This window comes from Melospiza melodia, chromosome 9 (assembly GCF_035770615.1).
Source record: "Melospiza melodia melodia isolate bMelMel2 chromosome 9, bMelMel2.pri, whole genome shotgun sequence".
NCBI classification, from domain to species: Eukaryota; Metazoa; Chordata; class Aves; order Passeriformes; family Passerellidae; genus Melospiza; species Melospiza melodia.
This window is the reverse complement of record NC_086202.1, coordinates 20,141,016-20,153,900: the sequence shown is the minus strand read 5'-3', so window position 1 is coordinate 20,153,900 and position 12,885 is coordinate 20,141,016. Positions and strand designations below refer to the sequence as shown.

The window sequence follows — 12,885 nt, the reverse complement described above, 5'->3', positions numbered from 1 at the left end:
CGCGCTCCCCGCGGGCAGGGGCACCGGTAGCGACGGCCCTGCCAGCACAGAACCCTTTGCTGTCCGTGCAGGCTTGGCTGTCTCGCTGAAGGGAGCTGTGCCATGCCCGGCTGTCTCTCGGCCGGACGAGAGGTAAGCTCACAGGCGCAAGTGCCACGAACGCAGAGCCGCTCGCCCGTGGAGCTGTGGCAGGGAAGCGCTCCCGCAGGAAGCGCCCGAAGATGCTGTCCCACGGCAGCCCTCTGCCACCCGGTAGGAAAGGGAGGGAAAAGTCCACACTGCAGTTTCCCTGTAGCACCACTGCAATGGAGTTCAGCCCTAATACGTGTAGTTTTAAGCCAAGTCTGTAATCCGATAACACATGCGTCTTTAAATCAGGATCATTGTTCAGTAGTTGCAGGGAGTCCGTCAAGTCACCCAGGCCGCCAGAACTGCATGTAACAGGCAAAGAATATAAAAGACCTAAGTGCATGGAGCTAGAGGAGCTGCTCCTTTGGCTGTAGTTGCTGAAGACCAGGATCTAAGTCCCAAGAGGACATAAAGGTAAGATTGGCTGACTACTACATACACTTTTCTAGAAAGAAATGTTAATTATAGTTATTTGAATGTAATTATGGGGAGTGCGCCTACTGTTTTGTTTCTGTCTGTTGTAATATTTATTAATATTATACTTTGAATAGACATTATACACACGTACTTTACCTGATGGTTAATTATTCATAAGACATTCTGACGAACAATATACAATTTATGAAGGATTCACCTATAATATTATGCACCAGTTACTTGAGGTTATTCAAAATATCCCCCTTTTTTTTGTTTATGACAAACATGTTAGCAGTTTAGAGACCATTCCAATGCAAACAGCTTTGGTTCCTTCCTGTAACCTGGTGCAGCACTTCAGCTCTAGATGAAATAACAACCACTGTTCTCTTTGTCCATAAAACAGCATGAAGTGCAGACAGCAGAAAATAGCTGGGTAATAATTTACCATGCTTGCTCCCTTCAAATGAAGAACACTTAAAGCCCCATGAATCTAATACATTACCTATCCAGGAAAATTTGGCTTGTTCTCTCTTGTTTACCTAGAACACATCAGGAGTGGCTTTAAGAATTTAATCCTCACAGCATTCTTCAGCTGACACTCTGAGTGCATGTCTACTTTATTTCACCTGTTAAGCACATTTCTTTCAGGGCAGGTATATATTTTAATCCTTGTTTCCATGGGAACCAAGTACATTTATAAAATACACACTTCTTTATCTTTTTCATTTAGTGGACTGTTTTGAATTAAGCTACGCAAGAAAAGAAAGATTTGTTTTAAAATAAATTCCTTTCTTTTTGTGTGAAAGGAAGAAGAAAATATTTTAAACAAAATTATATGTGTTTGAAGAATCTGTTAAATGCATTGAATGTTTATTTATCAAGGAGAATGTTCGGAATTACGTTTTTAAAGCATGCGATGGAACCATTGTGGTCATCTAATTTCACTCTGTATTTAGGGAAATCCCTTGGCTTGTTACTACACCTAGAGCCCACACATTTAGGAAAGCTTCTAAATGCCATGCAGAGTCAAGGCAGCTTCTCACTATTAGAAAATTCAAGTTTAGTGGAGAGACAAACTTTTGTTCATCTCTTTTGTAATATTCTTGCATCTCATCCTAGGACATGGTACTGGACAGGATTCTGGTCTGGAGTGACTTGGCTCAACTACATAGTTGTGCTGAGTGCTATCAAAAGAACTGAAACAAAACTTCTTTTCCAGAGGAATTTATTTTTGGTGATGTAGGCAGCTAAAGCATTACTGCTTCTCTGTGTGTCCTGGTTGGAATATTGTTTCCCACTACAGTAATAGAAAGTATAACTTTCAGTGTTCTACTCCAGCCAATGTAATTAAATTAAAAACAAAGACTTCCCCCAAGTTTGTTGTAAGAACTGGTCAGCTTTGAACCATAGGTCAAAGTGTAACAAAGGCCCAGGATGCTGCAGTGGCCCAAGTCTACACTATGTACTAAAACCACTTCTACAGTTAGGCTGCCTTGTGACTGCAGTCCCCGTAGCTGTTGAGGGAAGCTTCCCTGTGCAGGGAGCAGAGCGAGTTCAGCCCCGTCAGGAGGCAGGAGGAGCCCTGGGTTTGGTTTGCGGCTCCAGGGAGTCGCTGCCGGTGACTCATGGAATGCTCCACCCGCCCTGCTCTGAGCATCGCGGTTTTACACAACCCCTACACAGCTGCCAACCAGACTCTGGTTCCGCTGGGACGAACTTGAAGCTTCACCCTTCCTCAAAGCACAGGAGAACAGCAGCTTGTTCTGCTTAACTGCTCTGGAAGGGTTGTGTGTCTAACATTTTCACATCAATTTTTAATCATTAGAATTGAACCTCTGAATTTCAGGTTGAGGTGGCGTATGTCCACAGGTTCGCAAAGTTGCCCACCAAAACACTGCCTCCTCTTTGCAGCAGGTTTAAGTTTTCTGCCAAGAAACTGAAGTGATTCAACTGAAAACACAAATTTAGTGACCTTCATCCCAGTACATGGAAATAATCACCAAATGAAGTTGCTAATCTGGCAGCAAGGATTTAAGTTTCAAGTAGCAGATAACAATAAGGTTTGTCATTCCCAGGAATATAGAATTTTTTTTCTGCTGAGTCTTATCAGTTAAAAAATAGTGGACCATTACCACCTCCTCCTGAGTTTTTATGAAGGCATTCCCTAAATATAAATTATAAATAAGATAGTTTATCCTGAAAGTATTAATTTTTAAAAGAAACATAGCAGTCTACCGTGCTGGGAAGATGTCAGAGCGAAGCATGTCTGTGTCCCTTATCACATATCTTCATTATTAGTCTTCTATATTTGCAAGGACTGGCAAATTCCACAATGATCACAAATTGTTCTTGGAAGTTTGCATTTTGTGCACACCAGCTTATAAAACAACATTGATTTTTAACACTCTAAAAGCTGAATAGCTTTCTTTTAATGTTTTCTCCATTTTCTTAACAGGGAATGACAAAGAGCTTCCTGCAGAGGAGAGGTCAGGGAAATAATATTTTGCTTCCCCCGCCCCACTCCACACTTCTTTGTAATAATTGAGACACTTGTCCACCTTTGCTGCTTCCTCTTTTCTGCCACTTGATGCCATGTCAAAACTTTCTTCAAAAAACACTGTGATATGAAAATTTTGAAACATTAAATGGCTGAATTTAAGAATATTAAGTTTAAAAAAGAGAAAGGAATGCAAAACATTTTTATTCAGACTAATAAAAAACTGAGTTGAGTTCTAACACTTATTTAATGCTCACAAATAACATTTTCAATTAGGATCTTTGCTGGACCTTCACTTTTCATTTACATTGACCTTGCAATTAGAACTTAGAATTTAGCATTGAGTCACTGGGGGAACTCTCTAAATTGTACCAACCAATATGGGATCTCTAGATTTGTAATCTGAGTCTTATTCTTGGATTTAGCTGGCAAATTACCAGTTTTGGAGAACACTCTCTTTGCATACTTCAATTTCAAATTCATTCACCAAACTAGATACAGTCCCTAGTAAGGTGGGAACAGTTTTGTAGTAGAAGAGAGATGCTTTAACTCTGTTAAAGCAGAGTACCCCCTCAGTACAGCTGAACTGTAAGACAGCTTCTAAAGGTAATGTTATTGGCAGAGACCGTGCAAAGTTACAGCTGATATTTGTATTGGCTTTCTTCCAGCTGGAACTTACTTAACATGAAACTTATCTTGGGGAGAAAATGGGGTTTGTCTTCACATTTTAGCAGCAGTACAGCATTATGAAACATAAAATTCCTATTTGGCAACACCCAACTTTTAACCTCAAATCTCATGGATTGTCATTTTGCTGTCCTTTTCTTCTTTGGCAAAGATGGAAGCTCCAGTAGCCAAGCTTGTTTAGCCACAAATGCTTTTCAAACTCTTATACCATGAACTCAATTGCTGGCTTTAATTCCCTGAACTCCCCCTTTACAAGGGGCTAATGCTATTGACCTTTACCTCCTTTCCCAAATAATCAGAAATAATTATATGCATAGAAGTGATACCATAAGCTGAATTTACTGTCTCGTAGTCTGTCAGTACCTTGCTGAAGGGATATACACAGCACCACTGATAAACCAGAGCCTATTCTGCAGTCCTTCATGGTAAGGCATATTATATGCAACACAAACCTCCACACTTTCAGTGTGCTTTAGCAGTTGGAAGAAAACGTGCAAAGAACTGGACTTCATTCCCATCCACTCTTTCTTTCCTGATGCCATCTTACCCCCCCACCCTCTTTCAAGAATGGATTCATTACACAATAAATGAGAAAGTTTTTTTCTGGACAGAAGCCATTGTTGCCACTGCAATGGAACTTTTATTCCAAATACATTCTTGCAATAAAGCTGTATTTTGTTATACAAGTAGACAAATCCACAAGACATAAGATTCTCTTATTCCATTTTAAAATACCAGGCTCAACTGAACAGCAGCTGCTCCCATTCATTTCTTAAAACATGTTAGGGGCTTTTCAGAGCAATGGAAATAACGATGTAAACCAAGTCATGTAGGTCATTAAATTACAGTCCAAGGAAATTTCTAACACCACAGAAAAGTGTATCTGCTCATTCTTCAGGCTCCTTAAAGTGTAGGGTGGCAAAAGTTTCTTTATAAACTCAGAAGTTTTTCATTGAGAGCAATCTGTGACTGTGTGAGATTTGCCAAGTAGGTTACCATCAGTAGGTCCTGAAAAGGAAGGAAAAAAAAAGTGATCAGAAATATTAACAAATTATAGCTTATTAGCTGATTTTTTAACATCTGTAAAGCATTTTAAAATCAGCTACAAAAAATATTGTTAGTCCTGAAAGTCCTACCCTGAAGAATGCTTCCCTTGCAGGAAGCTTTTGGTATTACTGGCATATGAAACACTGCTTGTGAAATTTTAACTCTGAGTTCACCCATGTTAACCAGAGAAGTCAAAGGGTATAAGAAAAATTAAAAATTAGTTCTGGTCTTACAGACTGTGGGTGAACAACACATTCAAAACCTTAAGTTTTCTAAAAATCTGTTAGAGAAATCAGGTAGCGTGCTAAAACCCTGTTCGTGTTGCAAGTATATGCAAAGAGACAGAACTCTAGCTCAGGCAAAAGAATCTGGCAAGTCACCCGTTATTGCTGAAATAATTTTTTTAAAGTTTTGTAATTCATACTGTCCAACCAATATGAAAGAAGAATTGGCACTGGTTTTCAGATGGCTTGCAAAATTCCTAAGTCCTTAAAAATGAATACTTTTATCTGCATTTGCTTGCAAGATTATGCTGAGCTTCTTTATCCACCCTCAGCCCTTAAAACACCAAATTACTGACATTAAAAAAGCTAAATTAGCTATTAGCATGTTGTATGAAAAGATAGATCATAGACAAATTTATGTCTGTATAAAAAACTTTCCAAATTGCTAGCAAGCCACAGAAGAAATAAATTAAGATCTTACATTGATATTGCTGTTCAACATGGTCTCAAAGTCCTCTGGTGAAATCTTTGGCACCTGGTTAATAAGATCCATCAGGAAGCGCCCGACAGTGTTGTCAGCAGCCACTTTGCCAGACTAAGCAAAAGAAAAACACACTTCAGCATAAGTGGAACTCAAAGTTTATGGCCCAGAAAGAGAAATAATAAAGAGAAAACCCAGATGCACAAGTTAACATCAGCCTTTTTTCCTGGCTGACAGAAGCTGGCCTTACCAGCACGTCCTCGGCGTACTGCAGCACCATGGTCAGGGTGTCCTGGATCCTGGCTGAGGCCGACCCCACCTGCTGCAAGTCACTGGACAAGCCAATCACTCTGTTGGGGCTAAAGCAGGTCTTCATGATAAGATCCACTGAAAGCAAAAGGAGGATCAGTGAAAAAAACTGACTGCCACAGATACCAGTTTAAACCCTTAACTTGTTACAGATTTTCTAGGTCAGCTTCAGCAAGACAGTCTGATTACCAGTAAAATTCCCAGAACAGCAGTTTTACCAGGTAAAAGAAACATTTGAACATTGTCACAGCAATGGTTATAACCAAAACAGGAAGAAAGCATTCACCTCCTATCCGCTCTGTATCATAATAAACGTATTTCACTGTTAGTGGTGTGAACATCACGCCCATGGTTTTACCAGGGACTCCCATCGGGGCACTAGGGGAAAAAAAAGAGAACAACAAAACGTTTTCAGCAAGAACACATATAAGGGAGGAAGGAAGAGATTTCCATCTTAAAGATCTCTGTTAGCACTAAAGCATAAACATGAGTACATTACTCATTCTCACCAAAATCAGCAATTTTAAGACCCGAGGATAACTGAGGACAGGAAACCAGTTCTGGCATGCTATTAATTGTTCTTTTTTCATCCAAGAATACTCCTAGCTGGTTTGACATCACCATGAATGCATGAAGAACTAAGTACTATCATCTTAAGCAGAGTTCCTTCTTGCTTTTAGAGAAAGTGCTCTTCCATCCTGAAATACTTCACGCTTTAAGAAATGACTGAAACAATGAGCAATATGACAAAATTCAAGTACAAAGGACTCTCAACACCTTTATTATAGCTATTATTCTAAGTACTTGAAGTCCATTTAGGCTTTAAATAAGATCTCATGGAACAGTTCCCATTTTAAAGATGCACAGTCAAGAAGCAGTACTTTCTCTACAAAGAAAAGGGTTTTTTCCTTACAGAGCAGAGCTCCTCAGCCAATAGTGGGAGGAATTCAGTGAGGTGGAAGAGTTTGATTTCTTATTATTTAACCTCCATTGTTAATTGATAAGAATGACGGGGTTAAGGGAAATAAAGACCCATCAAGAAGATGCTGTTTGAATTGTTTTAACCACATTTATCCTCCAACTTGTATAAGTGCACTGCCAAGCAATAAAGCCCTGTGCCTACAGGCTAGCATTCAGTCAGTGTAATGGAAGTTAGTGACATTACTGCCAGCTGTGTGAACCCTGTGAAATATCCCAAAGATGTTCTGAAAATTGTAAATTAAGTCATGATTCCCCAACCCAACGAGGTTCCAATGAATGAAATCTTTAAGCCTATATACAATGGTCAAGATATTCCAATGAGAAGTAAGCCATGATCCCAGGCTCACCACTATGTTTAACTACTGCACAATATTGTCCAAGAAAGGACACTGCACCCCACTACATTCCTTGTTATCCTGATGGGGCATCTCTCAGTAACTCAGATTGCTGCCTTCCCAGAAATCCCTGAGTACCTGACATAGGCTTTGATGCTCATGCGTGAATTCTGGAGACTGGTGTCCACGGTGAGGTGGATTGGATTGTGAGCCTCCCTGCTGTAATACTCATGGATCAGGACTGAGTGCTCCGTGATGTCGTGCCCTGTTGCATACCTTTAAAAGAACACATGGTGAAGAGCCATCCTTCCAACATCCAAGTGCCCATTGTTTTATACTGTTGGTATTTAACAGGTTTGTATCCTAAAACACCGATTTCCAAAGACTGAGATGTAGCAGCATACTAAACAGAAGTGTTTTAACTGAGGATTTTTTACTTTATGGCCACTTGTCCCTAAAATTGTAGGAATCACAGGCTGAGCACACCCATGTCCAAAATATGCACAGGGCCAATGTTGCAGTACCAGCCATAAAACATCAGTAAATTCACATCAGACCCAATATGCAGTTACGTGCCACTGTGTTCTAGACCACCTTTTTCCATCTATGTAAGTCAAAGCATACCAAACAAACTTAGACAAATTTTCTCATCCACAAATCACACATCCCTCTGCAGGAGGTCTAACTTGTTAATCTAGCTCTTTTAACTGCTCTACAATTAGCATCTCACATTCTCAGGCAAGCTCCTGTCACTGGAGCTGTACTCTGCTGTGCCATTAGAAAGCTGTTGAGGAAGCTTGCTACACAAAAACAAAATGAAGCCATTTTGTAGGCATGAAAAGAGTGATAAACACACTGTGCCACACAGATACAGACTCTGTTCCCATAACTCTGAACTGATCTTGCTTCACATCCCACACACAGGTTACTTCCGGCAGAGAACTAAGTACTCAAACTGGTATCAGTGTTTCCTCCTGACACCTTTGGTACATTAAAAGCCTCTTTTGTATTCTCCCTTCTTTCTAACCAGTTAAGTTCCATGGTATAGGTTGTATTACAGGAAGTAAGCTCTTCTAACAAAGCTGGACACACATTCTCTAACACATCACTCCTCGGTGGTACCTTGCTAGACATAAACAAAACCCAACCCTTTAAGTCTCCAATACTGTCTCTTCTTTTCATGAGCTTCAGGAGCTTTACCACTGACTGTGTAACAAGAGTTGCAAGGTATGACTGTCACAGTCATTAGTGCTTCTGCTTTTCCATCTGTGACAAAGTGAATTATGTATTTTAAGTTGTTTAAGGAATCAACAGCACGACCTGCATGTTCTTGCAGAAGGACAACTTACCAGCCCAAGATGATCTCGCTAGGAGACACTTTCTTGTGCAGCTCATACATGTTTTTGGCAAATTCCATATCCACAGCCACCTGCGGAACGGGAGACAGCCGGTTACAGGGTGCTTAGCCCGGAGGGCAACACGGGCACCGGCCGGCAGCAGCGGGGGTCGCGCCCCGCCGAGAGAAGCCCGGCTCCGCCCGGGCCGCCTCCGTACCTCATCCTCGGACTCGTTGTGCGGGACGGAGAAGCAGTTGGTGACCTCCACCGAGTGCTTGTCCACGGTGCCTGCGGGGCGAGAGGAAGGGAGGGAGGACAGCGGGTAAGGGGGTGCCGCGGGGGGGGCGGGCGCTGCCCCCGAGGCCGCGGCGGGCAGGGCAGGGCAGGGCAGGGCAGGGCGGCGGCTCTCACCCAGCAGCGTTCCGATCACCCGCGCCGCGCCCTCGTTGCGCCGCTCGAAGCTGTCCACGATGGAGGCGAGCACAACCGGGTGCAGCCGCACCACGCGGCCGCCGGGGAAGGGGCCCGAGAGCGCGGCTGACAGTGGCGCGGCGGGTGGCGGGGCCGGCGCGGCCGGCGGAGTCGGCGCGGCCGCGGGAGGAGCGCTCCCAGCCGGGGCGGGGGGAGCCGCCGTCGGACTCTGCGGCGGAGCGGCCGCGGGAGGAGCCGCACTGGGAGCTGTGGCCGCCATTTTGCAAGAGAGAGGCTGGGTCCTTCGTACCGACAGTAATTGGCTGAGCCGAACGTCTGTCATGCAGCGCTGCTTTTCTATTGGTGACACGGGCGAGCTGAGGCTATCTGTTAGCCAATCCGGAACGGGCAATGAGGAGAGACGTTCTGATTGGAGGAAGCGCGCACCGTCTGTGACTGAGCCTTACTCTTGTTCCCACCCTCCCGGGGCCGGAAAGTTTCTCAATTGGGCTCTCTCATTCCCCGCCTCTCCGCTCTCCGCTCTCCTATTGGTCAGCAGCGCCCTCCCCGCCCGTCTTTAAGGCCGTTTATTGGCTGCGGAGACGCCACTCAGCGCTGCATAGTAGGCAGCGGGGTCGCGCCTGGTGTGGCGTGCTGTGCCGCGCTCCCCTGGCCGGGCCGGGTGAGCGCCCTCGTGCGGGCGGGCCGGGCACGGCAGGGCCGCTGGCTCGGGGCGCCGTCAGGGCGCAGGCGGCCGGGGCTGCCTCACGGCTCTCAGGTGGTGGCGCTGCAAACGCAGCTGGGCGGTGCGGCGCCCGGGAAGGTGCTCCAGTAGTGCTGGATGCGGGGCTATGCACCCCTTGGGGCCTTGGTTCTGTGAGACGAGCAAGTGCTGTTAGTCTTTATTGCCTCAATAGAAGAATAAGTGGTTGTCAAGTATTCTGTCGAGAGGAAATGCTGGTTGTCCCTATCCAAGGTTTAGTGACTGCCCAGCAAATTCACTTACTGGATGACTTGCCTGTCCCTTGTAGTGCCCGTGGGTTCGCTCCCGAGCAGCGCAGCTGTGCGGGTGGGGCGGGAATCGCTGAAGTGGTGAAACCTCATCGCAGCCCGCAGCCTCTTCCTTCGTGAGGGGAGGCGGGGGGACAGGCACTGATGTCTGTGGTGGCACTGACGGAGCCAGGGGAACGGCCTGAAAATGTGTCAGGGAGATTTAATTTGGATGTTAGAAAAAGGCTCTTCACCCAAAGGGTGGTTGGAACAGGGAACAGGGTCGCCAGGGAAGTGGTCACAGCACCGGCCTGATGGAGCTCAAAAAGTGTTTGAACACTGCTCCCAGGCACATGGTGTGACTCCTGGACCAGTGGGTCCCTTCCACCCGAAGATATTCTGTGAAATGAAACATATATGCTTTCAATAGCTGCTAAGGGGACTGGATTCTTTCCAAATTTACTTTCTCTTTGTTAACCATTTTATCATGACAGATGGCTTTTGGAGTTTTCTCTGCTTCATTAGTTGAGGCCTGAACGTCATCAGTAAATGAGCAGTTTCAGCTATGTCATTGAAGAAGGCTCCCGAGTATAAAAGAAGCAGCTCAATAAAAGGATCACAGGTTCTGCCTATGTGGAAGCAGTCTGATTCTCTTACGTAAGTGGGAAACACCTTTCAAAACTACAAAGCAGAGCTAATGTATGGGAGCATGAACAGATTTTATCTCTTCATAAAAGCACTTCCAGGTCTGTGTACCAGTAAAAACTCAATCTCCTATTCTTAGGCTTTCTCCGTGCAGCCTTCATTTCTTGTAGGTGTGGCTGGGTGAAATTGCATAAAGCTTTAAAACGTTTCTCTTCCCAGAGCTTTGATGTGTCATTGAGGAGTCTAATGTGCGAGGTGTTCTTGTTAGAGAGTAGCTGTTTGATCTCATTCTTGCTTGCATCAAACTGGGCTTGGTGCTTAACTTGACATAGTCAGCTGCAGAGTCATATGGAGCAAGCAAGGCTCTGTAAGAGCCCATTATACTTTATGTTTTCACCTTAAAATTGGGCAACTTAATATGAAGCAGCAGTTGGGCTTCAAATCTGGCAACTGTGATAACCTTCTTTTAATCAGTTGATGTCCAGTTGCTGCACAGGGTCTCAGAGAGTGTATGTAGTTAGTGAAGATGGATAGCCTGTATCTCAAAAGTACAAGATCAGTGGCTGGCTCGTACAAAGCCCACTCAGTACAAAGATTGTATAAATCTAATGATAAGAAGATCAATCATGTGATCATGCATGGAGAAGATTTGTCCAAGCTATAAAACTGTTCTTTCCTTGCTAAATGACTGCTGAAAAATGAAGACCTTTATAATTAATAGTGTTTCACAAAGTATCAGGTTACTTTTTGTAGGGGGATAGAATATAAGAAAATAAAGATGGTGTAGAAAGTAATCTTACCCCTAAGGAGTTGCAGCTGGGCCAATTAGCAAAGATTAGGAGCAGGCCTGACTTTAACAGGCTGCAGGTGTAACCAATGAGAAGAAGAGTGCTATAAAAGAGTGGGGTGGCTGGGTGAGAGGGGAACTGGAGTCTGTTGGCTGCTTTGTGAAGAAGAAGAAAGGAGCTGCCCAGGAGAAAACACCAAGAAGATATGAGACTTTTGTGATAAGGAGACAACAGCATGGAACTCCTGCAATAAGATGATAGCAACTTTTAGAGGAGGGTAGATACACTTATCAATGGTGCCTATTGATAAAAACCTGACATATATCTACTGATAGGATTAAGATGTTCAGCTACTACACCACTGCAGTAGAATCTGTCAGCCTAGAGGGACACTGAAAACGCATTCCCATGTGTACATGGATCAGCATGGTAACTCAAGGCCTTCTGATTTTACAGTGTCCCTTGCTAGGTTTCCTTGCATCTGATTTCAATGATGAATATAATTATTTCCAAGCTCTGCTCTTGTAATATTTCTCTTTGTAGTCCTTGATTGTGACTGAGTCATTATTATTGCATTTGCTGTCATGTCAGCTGCACTTTCACTGGTGATGTATAATTTCTTTATTAGTAGCCATCTTCTTATCTTGCTTTTATTACTGAAATTAACATAATTTCTTGCTCTAGGGGAAATTTGTTATATTGCATTACAGGTAAAGTGGAATATGTACAATTGATTTGATTCATCATTTCAGGAATCAGTTTTATCTGGTTAGTGTCATGGGATTTAATGGTTTTCTTTATTCCTTTATTATAAGAACAGTTTCCTGCTGTACATTCTGTCTACAAGGTTGGAAGAATACACAGTCAGGTGACACAAACTGACCAAAGGGGTATTCCAGACCATATGACATCATGCTCAATACATGAAGTGGGGGATGTTGGGAGTGATGTTTTTTGTCTTCCCAAAAAATGGGTACAGGTGATGGGGTCCTGCTCCCTGAAGGTGGCTGCGCACCTGCCTGTTGCAGGTAAAGCCTTAATAAAAGAAGGGCCTTGTTATCCTTGTAAAACTGTGCCTCAGGCCTGCTACTTGGCTAAGTAGGAAAGGACTATGGGAAAGTGACTCAGCTGAATTGGAGGCAGAAAAACAAGTTATGCAGCCATTATGTGCTCACATTTTGGCTTATGGCTGCTGGTTGAATTACATTTGTTGTGCTTAAATGGAAGGTAGCTGATAAGGGGCTAACTGCTTAAAAAGGCCTGGGTTTTGCAATAAAGGGCTCTCTCTTGCACCTGCCTGGAGACTCTGCATTACTCAGCTTCATAACACCTGCCTGTCCATGGGAAGCAGTGAATTAATTCCTTGTTCTGTTTTGCTTGTGGATGGCTTTTGCTTTCCCTATTGAACTGTATCTCAACCCATGAGTGTTCCAGCTCTTACCCTTCTGATTCTCTCTCTGATCCCACTGTCGGAGCTGTGAGTGAGAGGCTGGGCACTGCTTGGCTGCTGCCTGGGTTAAGCCATGCAAGGATCCATTATAGATCTATCCAGGATTTGGACATGATGCAGTCATGGGCAATGGTTTCAGGTTCTGGGTTGTGAGGGG

General features: G+C 43.8%; 1 protein-coding gene and 1 long non-coding RNA gene across 5 annotated transcripts in view; one reads left to right on the top strand and one right to left on the bottom strand.

Moving 5' to 3' along the window:
* Window positions 1-23: 23 nt before the first annotated feature.
* Window positions 24-12,885, top strand: part of LOC134422053 (uncharacterized) — a 49,547-nt gene continuing 36,685 nt past the window's right edge. For 2 of the 4 annotated variants that reach the window (XR_010028722.1, XR_010028721.1), the window contains exon 1: window positions 30-543. This is a non-coding gene — a long non-coding RNA (uncharacterized LOC134422053). Of the gene's footprint in view, window positions 544-12,885 lie in introns of all 4 variants that reach the window. The other 2 variants (XR_010028723.1, XR_010028724.1) reach the window with 2 other exon arrangements.
* Window positions 4,348-9,135, bottom strand: EIF3F (eukaryotic translation initiation factor 3 subunit F). The gene is made up of 8 exons (XM_063163742.1): window positions 8,856-9,135; window positions 8,662-8,732; window positions 8,457-8,536; window positions 7,246-7,383; window positions 6,078-6,169; window positions 5,733-5,869; window positions 5,483-5,596; window positions 4,348-4,738 (listed from the first exon to the last, which is right to left on the bottom strand). The coding sequence occupies exons 1-8, from the start codon at window positions 9,133-9,135 to the stop codon at window positions 4,661-4,663; spliced, it is 990 nt and encodes a 329-aa protein (XP_063019812.1). The 3' UTR covers window positions 4,348-4,660.